General features: G+C 50.5%; 5 protein-coding genes across 5 annotated transcripts; 1 reads left to right on the forward strand and 4 right to left on the reverse strand.

Annotated features, from left to right (window-relative positions):
• Nucleotides 1–482: 482 nt before the first annotated feature.
• Nucleotides 483–3,182, reverse strand: BDV14DRAFT_208707 (putative alpha-L-rhamnosidase C; the record flags this gene model as incomplete). Its single annotated transcript, XM_073775467.1, has 2 exons — nt 3,066–3,182; nt 483–3,012 (listed from the first exon to the last, which is right to left on the reverse strand). The coding sequence occupies exons 1-2, from the start codon at nt 3,125–3,127 to the stop codon at nt 483–485; spliced, it is 2,592 nt and encodes an 863-aa protein (XP_073628423.1). The 5' UTR covers nt 3,128–3,182.
• Nucleotides 3,183–4,514: 1,332 nt separating this feature from the next.
• On the forward strand, nt 4,515–6,441 carry BDV14DRAFT_172703 (major facilitator superfamily domain-containing protein). The gene is made up of 5 exons (XM_073768622.1): nt 4,515–4,606; nt 4,656–5,268; nt 5,317–5,401; nt 5,452–6,079; nt 6,145–6,441. The coding sequence occupies exons 1-5, from the start codon at nt 4,546–4,548 to the stop codon at nt 6,306–6,308; spliced, it is 1,551 nt and encodes a 516-aa protein (XP_073628424.1). The 5' UTR covers nt 4,515–4,545; the 3' UTR covers nt 6,309–6,441.
• Nucleotides 6,442–7,873: 1,432 nt separating this feature from the next.
• Nucleotides 7,874–9,147, reverse strand: BDV14DRAFT_55439 (alpha/beta hydrolase). Its single transcript, XM_073777018.1, has 3 exons — nt 8,940–9,147; nt 8,419–8,882; nt 7,874–8,335 (listed from the first exon to the last, which is right to left on the reverse strand). Exons 1-3 carry the CDS (start codon nt 9,092–9,094, stop codon nt 8,031–8,033), a joined length of 924 nt encoding a protein of 307 aa, XP_073628425.1. The 5' UTR covers nt 9,095–9,147; the 3' UTR covers nt 7,874–8,030.
• A 42-nt stretch (nt 9,148–9,189) lies between these two features.
• BDV14DRAFT_199866 (major facilitator superfamily domain-containing protein) lies at nt 9,190–10,827 on the reverse strand (the record flags this gene model as incomplete). Its single annotated transcript, XM_073773379.1, has 5 exons — nt 9,190–9,221; nt 9,274–9,897; nt 9,941–10,117; nt 10,163–10,377; nt 10,421–10,827. The coding sequence occupies 5 exons, from the start codon at nt 10,825–10,827 to the stop codon at nt 9,190–9,192; spliced, it is 1,455 nt and encodes a 484-aa protein (XP_073628426.1).
• Nucleotides 10,828–11,155: 328 nt separating this feature from the next.
• On the reverse strand, nt 11,156–12,899 carry BDV14DRAFT_208711 (ATP-binding protein; the record flags this gene model as incomplete). Its single annotated transcript, XM_073775468.1, has 3 exons — nt 11,156–11,632; nt 11,678–12,819; nt 12,872–12,899. 3 exons carry the CDS (start codon nt 12,897–12,899, stop codon nt 11,216–11,218), a joined length of 1,587 nt encoding a protein of 528 aa, XP_073628427.1. The 3' UTR covers nt 11,156–11,215.
• Between the last annotated feature and the right edge of the window lie 25 nt (nt 12,900–12,924).

A 12,924-nucleotide genomic window follows, 5' to 3' on the forward strand; every position in this document is an offset into this window, starting at 1 on the left:
TGTTTATTAGTTGTCAATACAACGTGATTCGACTTTGGCAAGGTTGTAGAACATACCTCTGATCAGCACTGATATCTCTTGACTCCTGGGCGGTAGGTAGATGATCTAGCGTAGATTAGGAAGGTACACCCCCTTGGAGGTTGTTCCTGCCTCCTCAGAGCTGGAGTGACCGCGCAGAAGGAAGGCGCGTCAGGCAATGAGTAAGGATGGAGGGACACGGGGTAAAGAGATTCGGAGGATATAGCGATTCATAGCACACTCTAGAGGGAAGGTGCGACCTAATTCCGTTGGTTGCCTGACCTATATGCGGCTCGCGGCATGCTTTCCCAACTCGTCCTTCTTTTTCTCAACTGCTACATCAACCACGAGGTATATATATTGATATCTGGTCCAGGCAAATGTATCTGTGTGTCAGGAAAGGGGCAATATGTGCATTGAAGCTCTCTTCAGAGGTCTGATATATATATAGAGAGAGAGACTGTTCACCTCATCTCAACCAACCCAGTAATGGCGTTTATCAAAGAGACGGTGATTGTTGAACAGTTTCCTCCTTGGATATCCAGGTGTACACCAGACTCGCCACACCCGGAATCAACTACCTCACCGTTCAATGAACAACCAGCCGCCGACAATGGAATACTGAACGTTCCCTTCGTGCCCCTTGGCGCACAAACCTCCAAGCTAACCATCTTCCCCTCGTCCTTAATCCCCCAGCTTGCACTGATAGTCCCCCTCGGACCTGGAACCCTTCCCTTCGCCCAGCTCAACCCAGTGTGCATCAACGAAGGACGGAACGCCCACTCCTGGAACCCCGGCTTAACAGGTTGGATACCGAGTACATACTCGGGAAAGACGTAAGTCGGCGCCCCGCCCCATGGATGCGCATGTGATGTAAAGAGGTCCAGACCCGGTCGTCCATCGGGATAGACGTATTCCCATAATGTACCCGTGTAATATTCATCCTGTGTAATCATTGCGGCCCATAGGCCATTTAACAGTAAGTCAACGGATTCTGTTACGGCGGGATCATGTGGTGCGTTTCGCGCGTATGTAAAGAGGGCTTCGAGGAGGAAGCCGGATAGGTTTGGGGAGATGTTCGTTGAGGGGTCTGTATCTGAGAGGTCGGAGGAGAGTTTATATCCTATCCCCAGTTTGAGGGACGAGAGCGTCGATATTGCCGATGCCGCTTGCGTTCTGTTTGCTGTGCCTGAGATGATGGCCCATGCTGTGTCAATGTAGGATGTCACGTTGCGGGATGTGAGGCTGGTGCTGTATGTTCCTAGTTCAGGGCTCCAGAGGTGACTGTTGACTGCGTTGGAGATCTTGTTTGCTGTGTGCGTCCAGGACTGAGCTGTGCTGTTCTCTCCCACGACGTACGCAAGCCCGGCCATCTGCTTCAGATTATACGCAAAGAGAGCAGACACAGCAGTCCCATTACTATCGCCCTCAAAGAACGCACCCAGCGTTCCACCCGTAAGAAGCCCCGAGTACTCATCAACAAGCGGGAGAAGAACCTCAACACCGCTCTTAATCTCAGTCCAGTATTCCTCGATAAACCGATTGTCGTCAGAATCAAGATAGTACCGCGCGATACTATTCAGGAACAGCATCTGGTAATCTAGTAGCCCAAAGGACTTGTATACATCCGTATACTTTGCCGCTTGACCCATGGCGGGACTCATGGCGAATAAACCAGCCGTATTACCAGTCTTCCCTTGCCGCTCGAGACCGAATTTCATCGTCCCCTTGATAAAGTCTGTCCTCCCTGTACTTGACGCAATAATTCGTTGTGTATGAGCGAAGTCGCCGGACCAAACCAGTCTATCACGTTTCGCGCCGTCTAGGCACACGGATTCTGTGTTTGTCATTATCCCGTATTCTTCGAGGATAGAGTCGTCTGACATGGAGTTTGTGTAGATCGTGCTGCCATTCTTCGCTCGAACCGAGACGTCCTTCACGTATGCGATCTGATCTTGCCACGGTCCGAAACCCCATGTCCCTGTGTAGACGCTGCCGGTCGAGAACTGCGCGTTGGAGACAACTTGGAGGTCGGACAAGGGGATAGTAATCGGACCATTGTTTCCAATTTTGACAATGTATCCCTTCTCCGTGATCGTAGTTGCAATATCGATCCACTCCCCCTCCTTCAGATCAAAGTCCAGCGGGTAGTAGTTGACCTTCCCCGTCTCAAGACTCGTCTGATTCACCAAATTCCACCCATACCCCACGAGCAAGGTATTTGGCGGCACTAGGGTCCGATTCACATTCAAGAATGTTGATGCGGCGGCATACTCACTCGTCAAAAGAAACGTGGGCCCAAAGCTCATTGTCGAGACGGCAACCCTCCACCCTGTCCCACCACGGACAATGTTGCTCTTAAAGGACATGGTGTAATTTGAGTACTCTGCGCCGACCACGGACTGAGCAGACTGTTGACCGCGAAGCAACACTCCGTCAGTGGTAACATCCCACGTTGTCCTCGCCGTCCCCTCTTCAATACAAGCAGCCTGGACAGTTCGCGCACCAAGGTTCCAGATCTCGTTATATAATGGGTTCGAACACTCAAACGACCCCGGTAACGCACCGACTTCGCGTCGTTCATTCAAAGACCGAATCCCGACTCCACAAATTGTGACATTCGCATCATCATTCAAAAGACGCAGAGACTGCCATCTCTGCCCACCCTGCTGGAAATAAGACTCTATATACCCCGGTCGCGTGATATTGAGTGTCTCAACCCGGAATGTATTCGCGAGTTCATTCTGGAATGACCATGGTCCGTCGGCGAAGGGTTCGTATAGGCCGTATTTCGCTTCGGTGTATTTTGCTTCCATTTGGACAGGTGAGGAGAGGGAGTGAATATGAAAGAAGGGGAAGCCGCCGACTTCGGTTCCGTAGTCGATAGTTATGTTTGGGTTGGATGGGGTGAGAGTTATGCATGTTTTGTTGGAGACGTAGGGTGTGAAGTTGTCGCCGATTTGGGAGTATTGAGATGGGTAGACGAATGTCTCGCTGGTATAGTTATAGAAACCATTCCAATTACATAGATATGGTAGAGGGCTTACCTCTTCGCGATAGTCGCAAAGCAAGCGAGAATCAAGCCCGCAACGGATCCCAAGCGCAGCATGTTTACAATCCTGGGTTTACAGTCCACCGGGAGAGGCCAATATCCAAAGCAGCGCTTATATACGAACTGGAGAACCGCCCACAATTCCGCAAGTGGGCGTGGTCAGTCTCGGTGAAATACCAGCCGAGGACATGCGAAGTTGGAGCAGAGCTGCGGAGCCGAAAATGAAGTGGAGGAAAACGTGCGCTTGGCGAAGCCATATCCTCTGCCAAACCTGATGGCGATCGGCAGGAACTACGTAATTGCAGATTTAGCTGTGTTGATCGGCAGCAGGAACGGAGTGATGGTTCCACTGGGGCTCTCATTTTAGGGTTGTGTTCGGATAAGCCGAGCGGGGTGTTTGGTATACAAAACATAGCTCCAAATATTGGAGATTTTGAGTGATATTAGTTGAGAGTAGTACGTAGTTTACGGAAGCAGCAGTATACCTTCAGACCTTTGTTGCGAAACATAAATATATATATATATATATATATATATCTCGGCACTCTTCACCGCGACGATCTCAGACAAAGTCGGCGGGGGAAGCAACAGAGCCCAAGTACCTTTCGACCTCTAGATGGGAGATGACATGGAAGAGGTACATAGACTGCTTCTTTCATAGTTTGGCTGACGCTCTATGGCCCCGATATTTAAAAATGCGGGACTTCAATATCACCTTTGAGCTGGGGCGAGTTTCGTCAGGCAAACTCCGACGCAAGGGGTCAAGGGTTTACATTCCTTACCACTCTGCTTGAGGACAACCTTTGTGATATTGTGCTGATCAAGTTAAAGCCTGATAAGCTTGCGATCTAGGCCAATCCTTTCGCCTCTCCGGCTTTTGCCGCCTCCTGTCCACGCAAGGGGCTCGACTGCGCCATTTCAGCCTTCCAATGGTACAGTTAAATGGCTCATTCCATGGCTCCAACATCTTCTCACCTTAGGCTACTAGAGCGCTTTCGCCCGAGTGTAATACCGCGTGATCTGCTCCAGTAGCCACAACTGATGGCGCCAGGTTTACCTTGCTTTGTTGGAATGCGGGATTTGTACAGATGGGTTCACAGGCAGTCTGCAGTGATATTGCTCGTAGGGACTGCATTTACGGTGTAAAGGTAGCCGCTTGAAGCGCGTGCAACTCGCTACATAAGCTGAATATCCGATATATAGCCACCTGAGATAAGACCAGCAATGCCAAGAAGTACCTTGGGGGTAGGGCTACACCGACAGGTCCTCACGCGTTTCCTACTTCTGGGGCGCACCGCACATTCGACAACTTGGTCACAACTTGCCGGTCGATCCGGGGTGAGGAATGCTAGGGTCTAGAACGAGCCAAACTTTAACATACGATCGACACTTAAGGACAAGTCTGCTCCCCACTATGCTCTATTGTCTATACCTACCACCGCACCCCTCGAAGTCTTTCATAGTCTCTAACCACAATGGATATCAAGCAGGATATAGTGGTGCAAGGACAGGAGCAAGATATGGGGCTGTCAGTTGGTATGTCTACCTCATAATGTGTCAGACGCTGCCTGACTAACAATAATAGGCACACAAGCATGGTTCAGCGACATAGAGCAAGGCAGCAGCTGGCTCCGCCTACAACAAAAAGTCGATAAGCCCGCTTCATCAGGTTCAAGCCAGTCACCAAATGATCCACTCAACTGGCCTTCATGGCAGCGCGACGCTCTCCTCTTTGCCGTGGGCTTCTGCAGCTTCCTCTCGGCAGCCCTAACACCCATTCTCGCCACGGGCTTTCCTGAGATCGCTGAAGCTTTCGATGTACCAGAGCGCAGAGTATCGCTCACAATCGGCATTTACATGTTAGGCATCGGTGTAGGTGCTGTATTCCTAGCACCAACAGCAGCGCTCTTCGGCCGGCGTCCTGGCTATGTAGCGGGCTCGATTCTCCTTATTGCAACATCCGCCTGGGCAGCCGCCAGTCCTTCCTTTGCTAGCCTTCTCGTTGCTAGACTCTTTCAAGGATTTGCGTCTAGTCCTGGTGAGTTCCTGGTCTCGGTGACAATATCAGAGATATACCAGCCGCAGGAGCGGGGTTTCAGACTTGGTATCTATATGCTCCTTCTTGCGGCTGGAAAGAGTCTCTCTCCGCTCATCGGGGCGGGTGTTATTCAGCGGTTGGATTGGAGATGGGTTATGTGGTATGTCCCTTTCTCCCTCAAGAGGCTTTGTGACTGACACCTGTCCAGGATATCCGCCATGGCTTCTGGTCTCTGCTTCGCCTCGGTCTTTACCTTCGCGAAGGAAACATACTGGGCGCGTGATGACCGCAAGGTAACGCTTTCCATTTCAAATATTCAGCATTCTCTGACCTGAGTATATAGGAACTAAACCCCATCCCCCGCACCCCCGGCCAAATCTACACGGACGACCTAAGCATCTCAAGAGCCCTGCGCTTCTCGCAAACCCTCTCACTATATAACGGCCGTCTAAGCGACCGCAGCTGGCCGAGCCTACTCATAAAACCTATCACCCTCCTCAAATCCCCTCCTCTCCTCTGGTCCGCCGCAATCTACTCCCTCTCCTTAGGCTGGCTCGCCGTCCTCGCAGAAACAATCGCGCACCTCTTCCAATCCGTCAATGGGTATGGCTTCACGCCAATCCAAACAGGCCTGTTATACATATCACCACTTATCGGGACAATCCTGGGTAGTGTCGTCGGTGGTAAAATCTCCGACATCCTAGCATGCATAAAGGCCTACCGTAACAGCGGGATATATGAGCCTGAGTTCAGGCTCGTTATGATTGTCCCTGCTGCGGTAATGAGTGTGCTTGGTTTAGCGGGGTACGGTGCCTCTGTGGAACATCATACGCATTGGATTATCCCGACTGTTTGCTTTGGGGCAATCTACTTTGGGTGTATTCTTGGGAGTACGATTGCCGTTACGTACTGTCTGGATGTGCATAGGGGGGATGCAATTGGGGCGCAGGTCGTGTTGAGTTTGGTTAAGAGTAAGTCTATCGCGACTTCAAGGAGGTGTTATGTTGTGTTTTAATACTGACTCCGGTTCCTGCAGATTGCCATGGTCTCGCCTTCTCGCTTTTCGTGGTCGATTGGCTTAAGGCCGTTGGGGCGAGGGATATGTTCTTTATCGTTGCGGGTATTCATCTTGCTTTTTTGCTGATGACTATTCCCATGTTTGTGTACGGTAAGCGTATTAGAGTCGGACTTGTTAGATAACCTTTCGGACAATCGGGGCATTGATCGATCAATGCCTCCGCACAGGTTCAGAATACATTGAGGAATCAAGTAGGATGATGAGCACCATGTATTGCTGTTCATAACTGGTTACCCGAATTTAGTTGTAGACCCGGTATTGAAAAACAAATAAAAACTGATCCCTGTCTGATCTTGCCCCGGATATGATTCCCGCCGTCAACGCCAAACGTCCAAACCAACCGTCTGTCGCTTCCAAAAAGAGATTGCCCAGAACGATACCATCAAATATGTGATCCAACTCTTCAAGCGGTATCCCCAGTAGGCTTTCCGAGGTACCACTGTGCCAAGGTCTTAAACGCCTCGTTATTGCCGTGCATGAAATCGAACATCTTGCTGGTTCGTACGACAAGGCTACCCGTGAACCTCGGGTAGTAGATTTCAAGCACCCGGACCTTGAATCCCATAAGCAAAATGATCATGACCTAACCACATCAACAGAGACTGTTAAGACACCTCGAGCGAATCAACGGCTGTTTCGGATTTACTTACAGGAGAAAGCTAATGCTGCATTTACTTCGCCTTCCTGAGCTGTTCGACAATGATTCGAAAGGCAGGCAGTAGCTCCCCGCAGAGAAGAGTGGAGTCCGAGGCGACCATATTATTGTACATGATGGCCTTGACATGCGGGTAGGCAGTGTCGTCTATGTTTGTGATGTTGTAGCACCCGTAGTCCGGTTCCTTATACTTGTACAGACTGGTGTAAGGGTGGTCAGCGGGACTCCATCTCAATCTTGGTTAGCCAACTTTCAAATCGGAGTGAGTAGGAGGGTGACCCTTACCAGCCAGATGTCCAGGGCCATGTGCATTCTTTATTGACGCGGTGGCAATAGGGTATGTATGACTGGAGACGGCGCCAGATTTGGTTCAAGCGTTCATTGGACAGCTGGTGTCGTACTGTCGAAGAAAGGGATCTTCGGGATCACCATCGACGCCCCTGTAAGCGCGGTCGAGGGCGTTGTCATCGGGTTCTAGCATTCTGTTCTCGGGGTATGGGGCGAAGAATCTTGGTCTGTTGGGAGATGTATCATCCTAAATCAAGTACCTCCAAGCATATACCCATATCATGCAACTGCGTCAGGTCGAATTGATCGATTTTTAGATCTCTTGCCCTCTGGCCAAGCTGCCGGGTCGCTTTTCGCATGTCGCGACGGGCTGTGGGTTCCCCATCTTTCGTCGTGGTTGATTCGGAGCCCTCCATTGTAAAGGATAGTTAAATGGTTGATATAATAGGGACTTAATGACTTTACCCGGCGAAGGTGCTCTAATTAAGATCATTAGGGAGAGGAGACAAAGTACCTAATTAGGGCACCAGCTTATGGAAGCTGGCATTCACTGCATTGCCGCCTAGAGACAGGGGTGAATAGGATCTTGGGGACATTCAAAGATAGATAATTGTTTAGAAAGGACAGGCTCTTGGTGAAACTCTAGAATTTGGATCAATCGCTTGCGTCAAGTGTCCACGTTGTATCTCCGACGTGGCATGACACATGTCCACCCTGTATGGAAGCAGAAGACAAACATAGTTGGTTCTGGTTCATATTCAATGTATCCCCTGCACCGGTCCATGTTCCAGTGTGTTATGCCGAGTCCTAATATGCGGACATACCGAAAACTTTTGCCGTGAATACAGTGTAGTGCCTGATCAACATTCCATACTAAAGACATGGTTTAGGCTTTTATGTCTCATGCTTTCGCAGCAATCAAACCAGCTATAAACTCCCCTCTCCTCCTCATCAAAACACTAACATTCCTGCAGAACTCATAGTTATGTCCACCCCTCGGCAAAATGGCCGCGTCAATGCGGAGCGCACTCGTGAACCTCTTAACCAAGTCGTCGAATATTGGTCTTCCTTGCTCTTCATTGTCCCAGATTATATCTACCTCCGCAGCAAGAAACTGCACTGGGACTGTGATATTGGGCAAAACGGTGTCGAGGAGGTACGAGTTTGTCGCTGGGGAGAGATACTCGCGGAGCTCAGATTTAATTCCTATACCTTCTCAGCACCGGCCAACCCAACCGTCATACTGACAAAAACATAAGGGGTAACAGGGAATAAATAAACGGGCATACCAGGTTCGAACACCGCAGAAACCACACCCTCACTCAGCGCCTCAGGATGTAACCACTCAACCTCGCCCATGAACCGGCGGATATTCTCCGCGCTTGGCTCCGTGATGTACCGCGGATTCTCAGCGTCGGGTCCATTCTCATTTTCAAGTCCGGGGAAGAGATCGAGTGGCTCTTTGGAGGGAAGAGAACCCATTACGCTTACGCCGACGATGGGGAGACTGTCTTTTGCTTCGTGGGCTACTGAGAGGGCGAGGGAGCCGCCGATTGAGTGACCGATTAGTATAATGCCTGGTTCTATCTGTGTGATGTTGGTGAGATCCGTGTAGACTTTGTTTATAAACTCGGTAAAGGCAGGTATGGAGTCCTTGAATGGCGTTGTGGTTTTTGGTACGGGGGTTCCGCCGTAGCCTGGACGGGAGATGTTGAGTACATTGTGGCCGAGGTTATTTAGATCTTTGACAACGCTGAATCTCAGATTAGCATAAATTCTCAAGATGTTAAAAACTGGGAGGGTTGCCTACGAAACTACCGAGTTGTCGAAATAGGCGGGGGTTGTTCCCCCACCATGCAATAGAACAATCAGTGGGAGGTCAGGCCTCGCGCCTCGTTTATGAAGCCCGTAAAACTCAAGGCCATTGCTCGTAAAGGGAATCTTCTCGTTAAACGTGCTAGCCATCTTGCCTGGACGGGTGGAATTGAGGTTATGTTTGTAGCTTAGAAATCTACGTGGGGTTTATCGGTGAGATTCGAGTCTTCAAGTATGTAAGCCTGTTATTGGTCAACCTGATCACGATATTGGAGGCCTATATGAGTCACTATGGCGGGACTAAGTCTCTGTAGGTCGAACATGGGTACTTCCAGACTTATTCGGCTGCTGCTCGGAATTGTCATGATCATGACCAGGGTCACTATCAGAATCCGACTCTATCGGCAACCTCCCGATGATACCCCGCGCCCTATCCCTCTTCTCCAAGTACGCGATAAGCAGAATAAATGGCAGCGTCAGTGCACCAGTCACCAAGCTCGCAATATACCCCTTGCGATAATTCGGTGCGTCGGTAACGGGATAGAAGATCAACGGCCACCACGTTACAAAGGCGAAATCGAACGAGTTCATGAATCCAGTGGCGATTGCGCGGAGTTGTACGTCATGACTGGTCACATCTGCTAACCAGCTATACCAGACAGCTTGAGGAGCATACGTAGTGCCTAGGAGGTAGAACGCGAAGAAATAGCCTGCTGTAGGAGGGTCGGCAACGAGGATAGCTGACCCGATCACAAAAGTTAAGCCGATAGCAATCGACACCTCCCAGCGAGACCGCAGTCTGTCGGATATAGCTGCATACCCTAGCGTTGCGATGATTGCAGTAGCGTGAACTGCAGTCGGATAGTTGTTTTGCTGCACGGTCGTGTAGCCGCGAGAAGCCATCCACAGCTGCATTACATTATTCGACAGACTTTGGACACAAAGCGAGTACACTGTAAAGTCAGTGGAGCTTATCGAACCAATAAGGGCACCTACGCATGAAGATAAACGGCAGAAGATAGAATTGCCAGCTCCACAGAACGCGCTTGAGGACAGTCAGATCCCACGACTGTTTGCGAGGTGACCCGAGGCGAGTCGCAGCATGTTCCTTTTCTTCGGCATTGAGATACCAGGCCACTCTGTGGGCGGGTAAATCGGGAATGAAGAACCATCCTACCCACTGTCAGCTCGGAGTCTGGTGATTATGGATGAACGTACCAAAAAGTGCCACCGGAAGCGTCATGATCGAGACTATGATAAAGATCCATTTCCACGCTGGAAGACCACCCTTTCCTCCCAGGCTTTGGAGTAGCCCTGCCTGGATCCAACCTCCAGCCATCGACCCGAACTGGCCAAAGACACAGAAGATGGCATTTCTGGTTCCCAGCTCCGACTTCCGATACCACGAAGCCAGAGTAAACAGGGCGCCGACACTAATTCGTCAGAATCTGCTTGGAGGATTGTCAGAAAACATACTATGCAATAGCCGAAAAGGCCCCCTCAATCGCGTTCAGTAGAATAACCTGCCACGCATGCGTCATTCGAAAGGTAATCAGGGTAAGAATACTCCATGTCACATTGGCCGGTACAAAGACATATTTCGGGCGGACCAGTGTGAGCAGACTAGTTCCAGGCATCTGAAATACGGCGTAAGTGACCAAGTACGCAGTACTCATGTAGTTATACTCCTTTCCCTCGAAACCCAGAGCCTCCTTCATCCCACTGATATATGCCGAGGAGTAACTGGCCCTGGTTACACCGAAAAGAAACCAGATGAGGGAGAAGTAGGGTAGCAGTGTGACGTCCAGTTTGGCAAGGAGGGCGCGGTCTTTGGGGTCCGCGCCCCAGAGCCAGACGGCGATTCTCGTACGAAGGGGTGTCATTGCGCTGTTGATGAAAGTGATCAGGAGCAGAGAAGGGCGGGGATGATTTAAGTTGGAGTCGTCACGAGAGAAGAGTCTAAAATGGCCATTGATGGCGGGATCAGCGATAAGCCTTGCAAGTACTGCATGATGTGATTCGTGCAGCAGTGGCATCACTGCACCATCTCTGCTCGCCCATCCGGCAAGGAGCATGTGCAGATGGCCGCTCCTTCCTACTTGAGGGTTGCTTACCAATCGTACCTTCCTTGGGTGACATTTGTATAGAGCTGTGAGGCAGGTACGACCCGTGCTCCTTCCTTATAAAGGATTAACCCTAAGACAGCAGGTGCCCTGCAACGATCGTACCTTCTCTATTCAGTTCATACTCCTATTGTAAGTAACATGATGTCTATTCCGACTCCTCGCGCTTCGTCTTCTCAACAGACAAGTACCTGTCCTTGCCCTCTCCGCGAACGCGAATCTCATACTCGCCGTCCATGAAATCCTTCAAGCGCAGTTCGGTCGTTCGCCCAAGCCCTTCCAGTTCATCAAGTCGCTCGAGGGTAGCCTCAAGATGTGGCCCGAACTCAGGGTCACTGATTACTGTTCGGAAAGCATTCTGCATCGGCACGGAATCCGCCCTGACTATGGCGTCCGCATCAATGGCGACAATGTTCATCTCGTCCAAATTCTTAATCAGGTCCGCTCGTGTCATGAGCTCCTGAACCTTGTGCAGCGGAATCCCTGGCAGCCCGGAAACGTAGTGTGTTCGGTCGGGGTCCTTTTCAAGTTCAACCAGAGCCTTCCCTAAGAGCATCGCGCCGGACTACAGTATTAGCAAGCAGTCGGGAAACGGGATAGAGAAACTTACAGCCAGATCCTGCTGATCCTCCGCCTTGTCATCCATCTCTGCGCCCAAGATCCAGCATTTACACAACAGCCACCGCTTCTCTTTATCGCAGATGGCGCGACACGTCTTGAGCATGTCGTGCGAGCGAGCGACCTGGTCAAGATGGATTAGTCGCCCACCAATCAGGTTGTATACTTCATCGAGAACGCTATTCGGAATGTCCTCTTTGAAGGCCGCTTTTCGGAAGGCTTGCAACGACTGCACCGCCATGTCCTTGGGAATGTCCTGTACATTCAGCACACGCATCCTCGTCGCATGCAGCCGCAGCATCTCGGTAGTTCGATACTGATCACTGGTGAAAATGAGGGTAACCAGCCCGCTGGCAGCCCACATTTCAGCTCGTTGCTGAAGCAGATCAAGAAGCTGCTGTCCTTCAACATTGTCCGGCAAATAATGGAGATTGTTGATCATCAGCACCAACGGTCTTTCCCCCGTCCTTTTTCTCGTCAAAGCAACCTTCTCCAACTTGTTCAAGGCTCTTTCAATATCTAACAGCGGCGTCGAGTCCCTCGGGCCCCTGATGCTGAACATTCCACCAATATAATCCTCGTGGTATTCATAGTCAATGGCCTTTCCGAGCCGAAGTCGAAAAACCTCAACGTCGCCATGAGCTTCAAGCATCCCAACGCCATCACCGTGGATTTTCTGCATCGCCTCGAGCAGCATTGAATTCTTTCCCGTCCCCTTCTCGCCGAAGAGTAGGTAATAATGACCCATCTCCTGGCCAGAAACAACCCGATCCATAAGATTCTGCTCCGGTCGCATAATCCGAAACTTCTGGTCATCTCCCAAAACTACTCCATTCTCAACAGTATACCCATGCTGGGCCAACGCCGCAAGCTCCAGCGACGAAAAACCCGGCGAAAAAGCATTGTCGATCTTCTGCAGGACAAGTCTCTTGTAGAAGACGTGATAGGAGTAGCCCGCTCCACCAAGCATAAGCAATGCAGCTATCGTAGTCGCTCCATTCTCTAAGAATTTCTGCAGAATACTTGTCTCTTCTTCGTCGCGTCTGCGCCTGGAGCCGTATTCTGTTCCGCGATTGGTGCGAGCGCGCCAGACGGTTCGAACTGGTTTGCCTTTGAAGAGGCGAAACCAGATTCCTGGGCTGTCAGTATAGTTTCATGTTACCGGTGATTGAATATGGGCTCCTACCGTATCTATCCACTCGAATCCGAGGCATTGGTTGGAAAGGAGAAGAAATGTTG

Source organism: Aspergillus stella-maris (assembly GCF_047715825.1).
Source record: "Aspergillus stella-maris strain CBS 113639 unplaced genomic scaffold BDV14scaffold_25, whole genome shotgun sequence".
In the NCBI taxonomy this organism is placed as follows: Eukaryota; Fungi; Ascomycota; class Eurotiomycetes; order Eurotiales; family Aspergillaceae; genus Aspergillus; species Aspergillus stella-maris.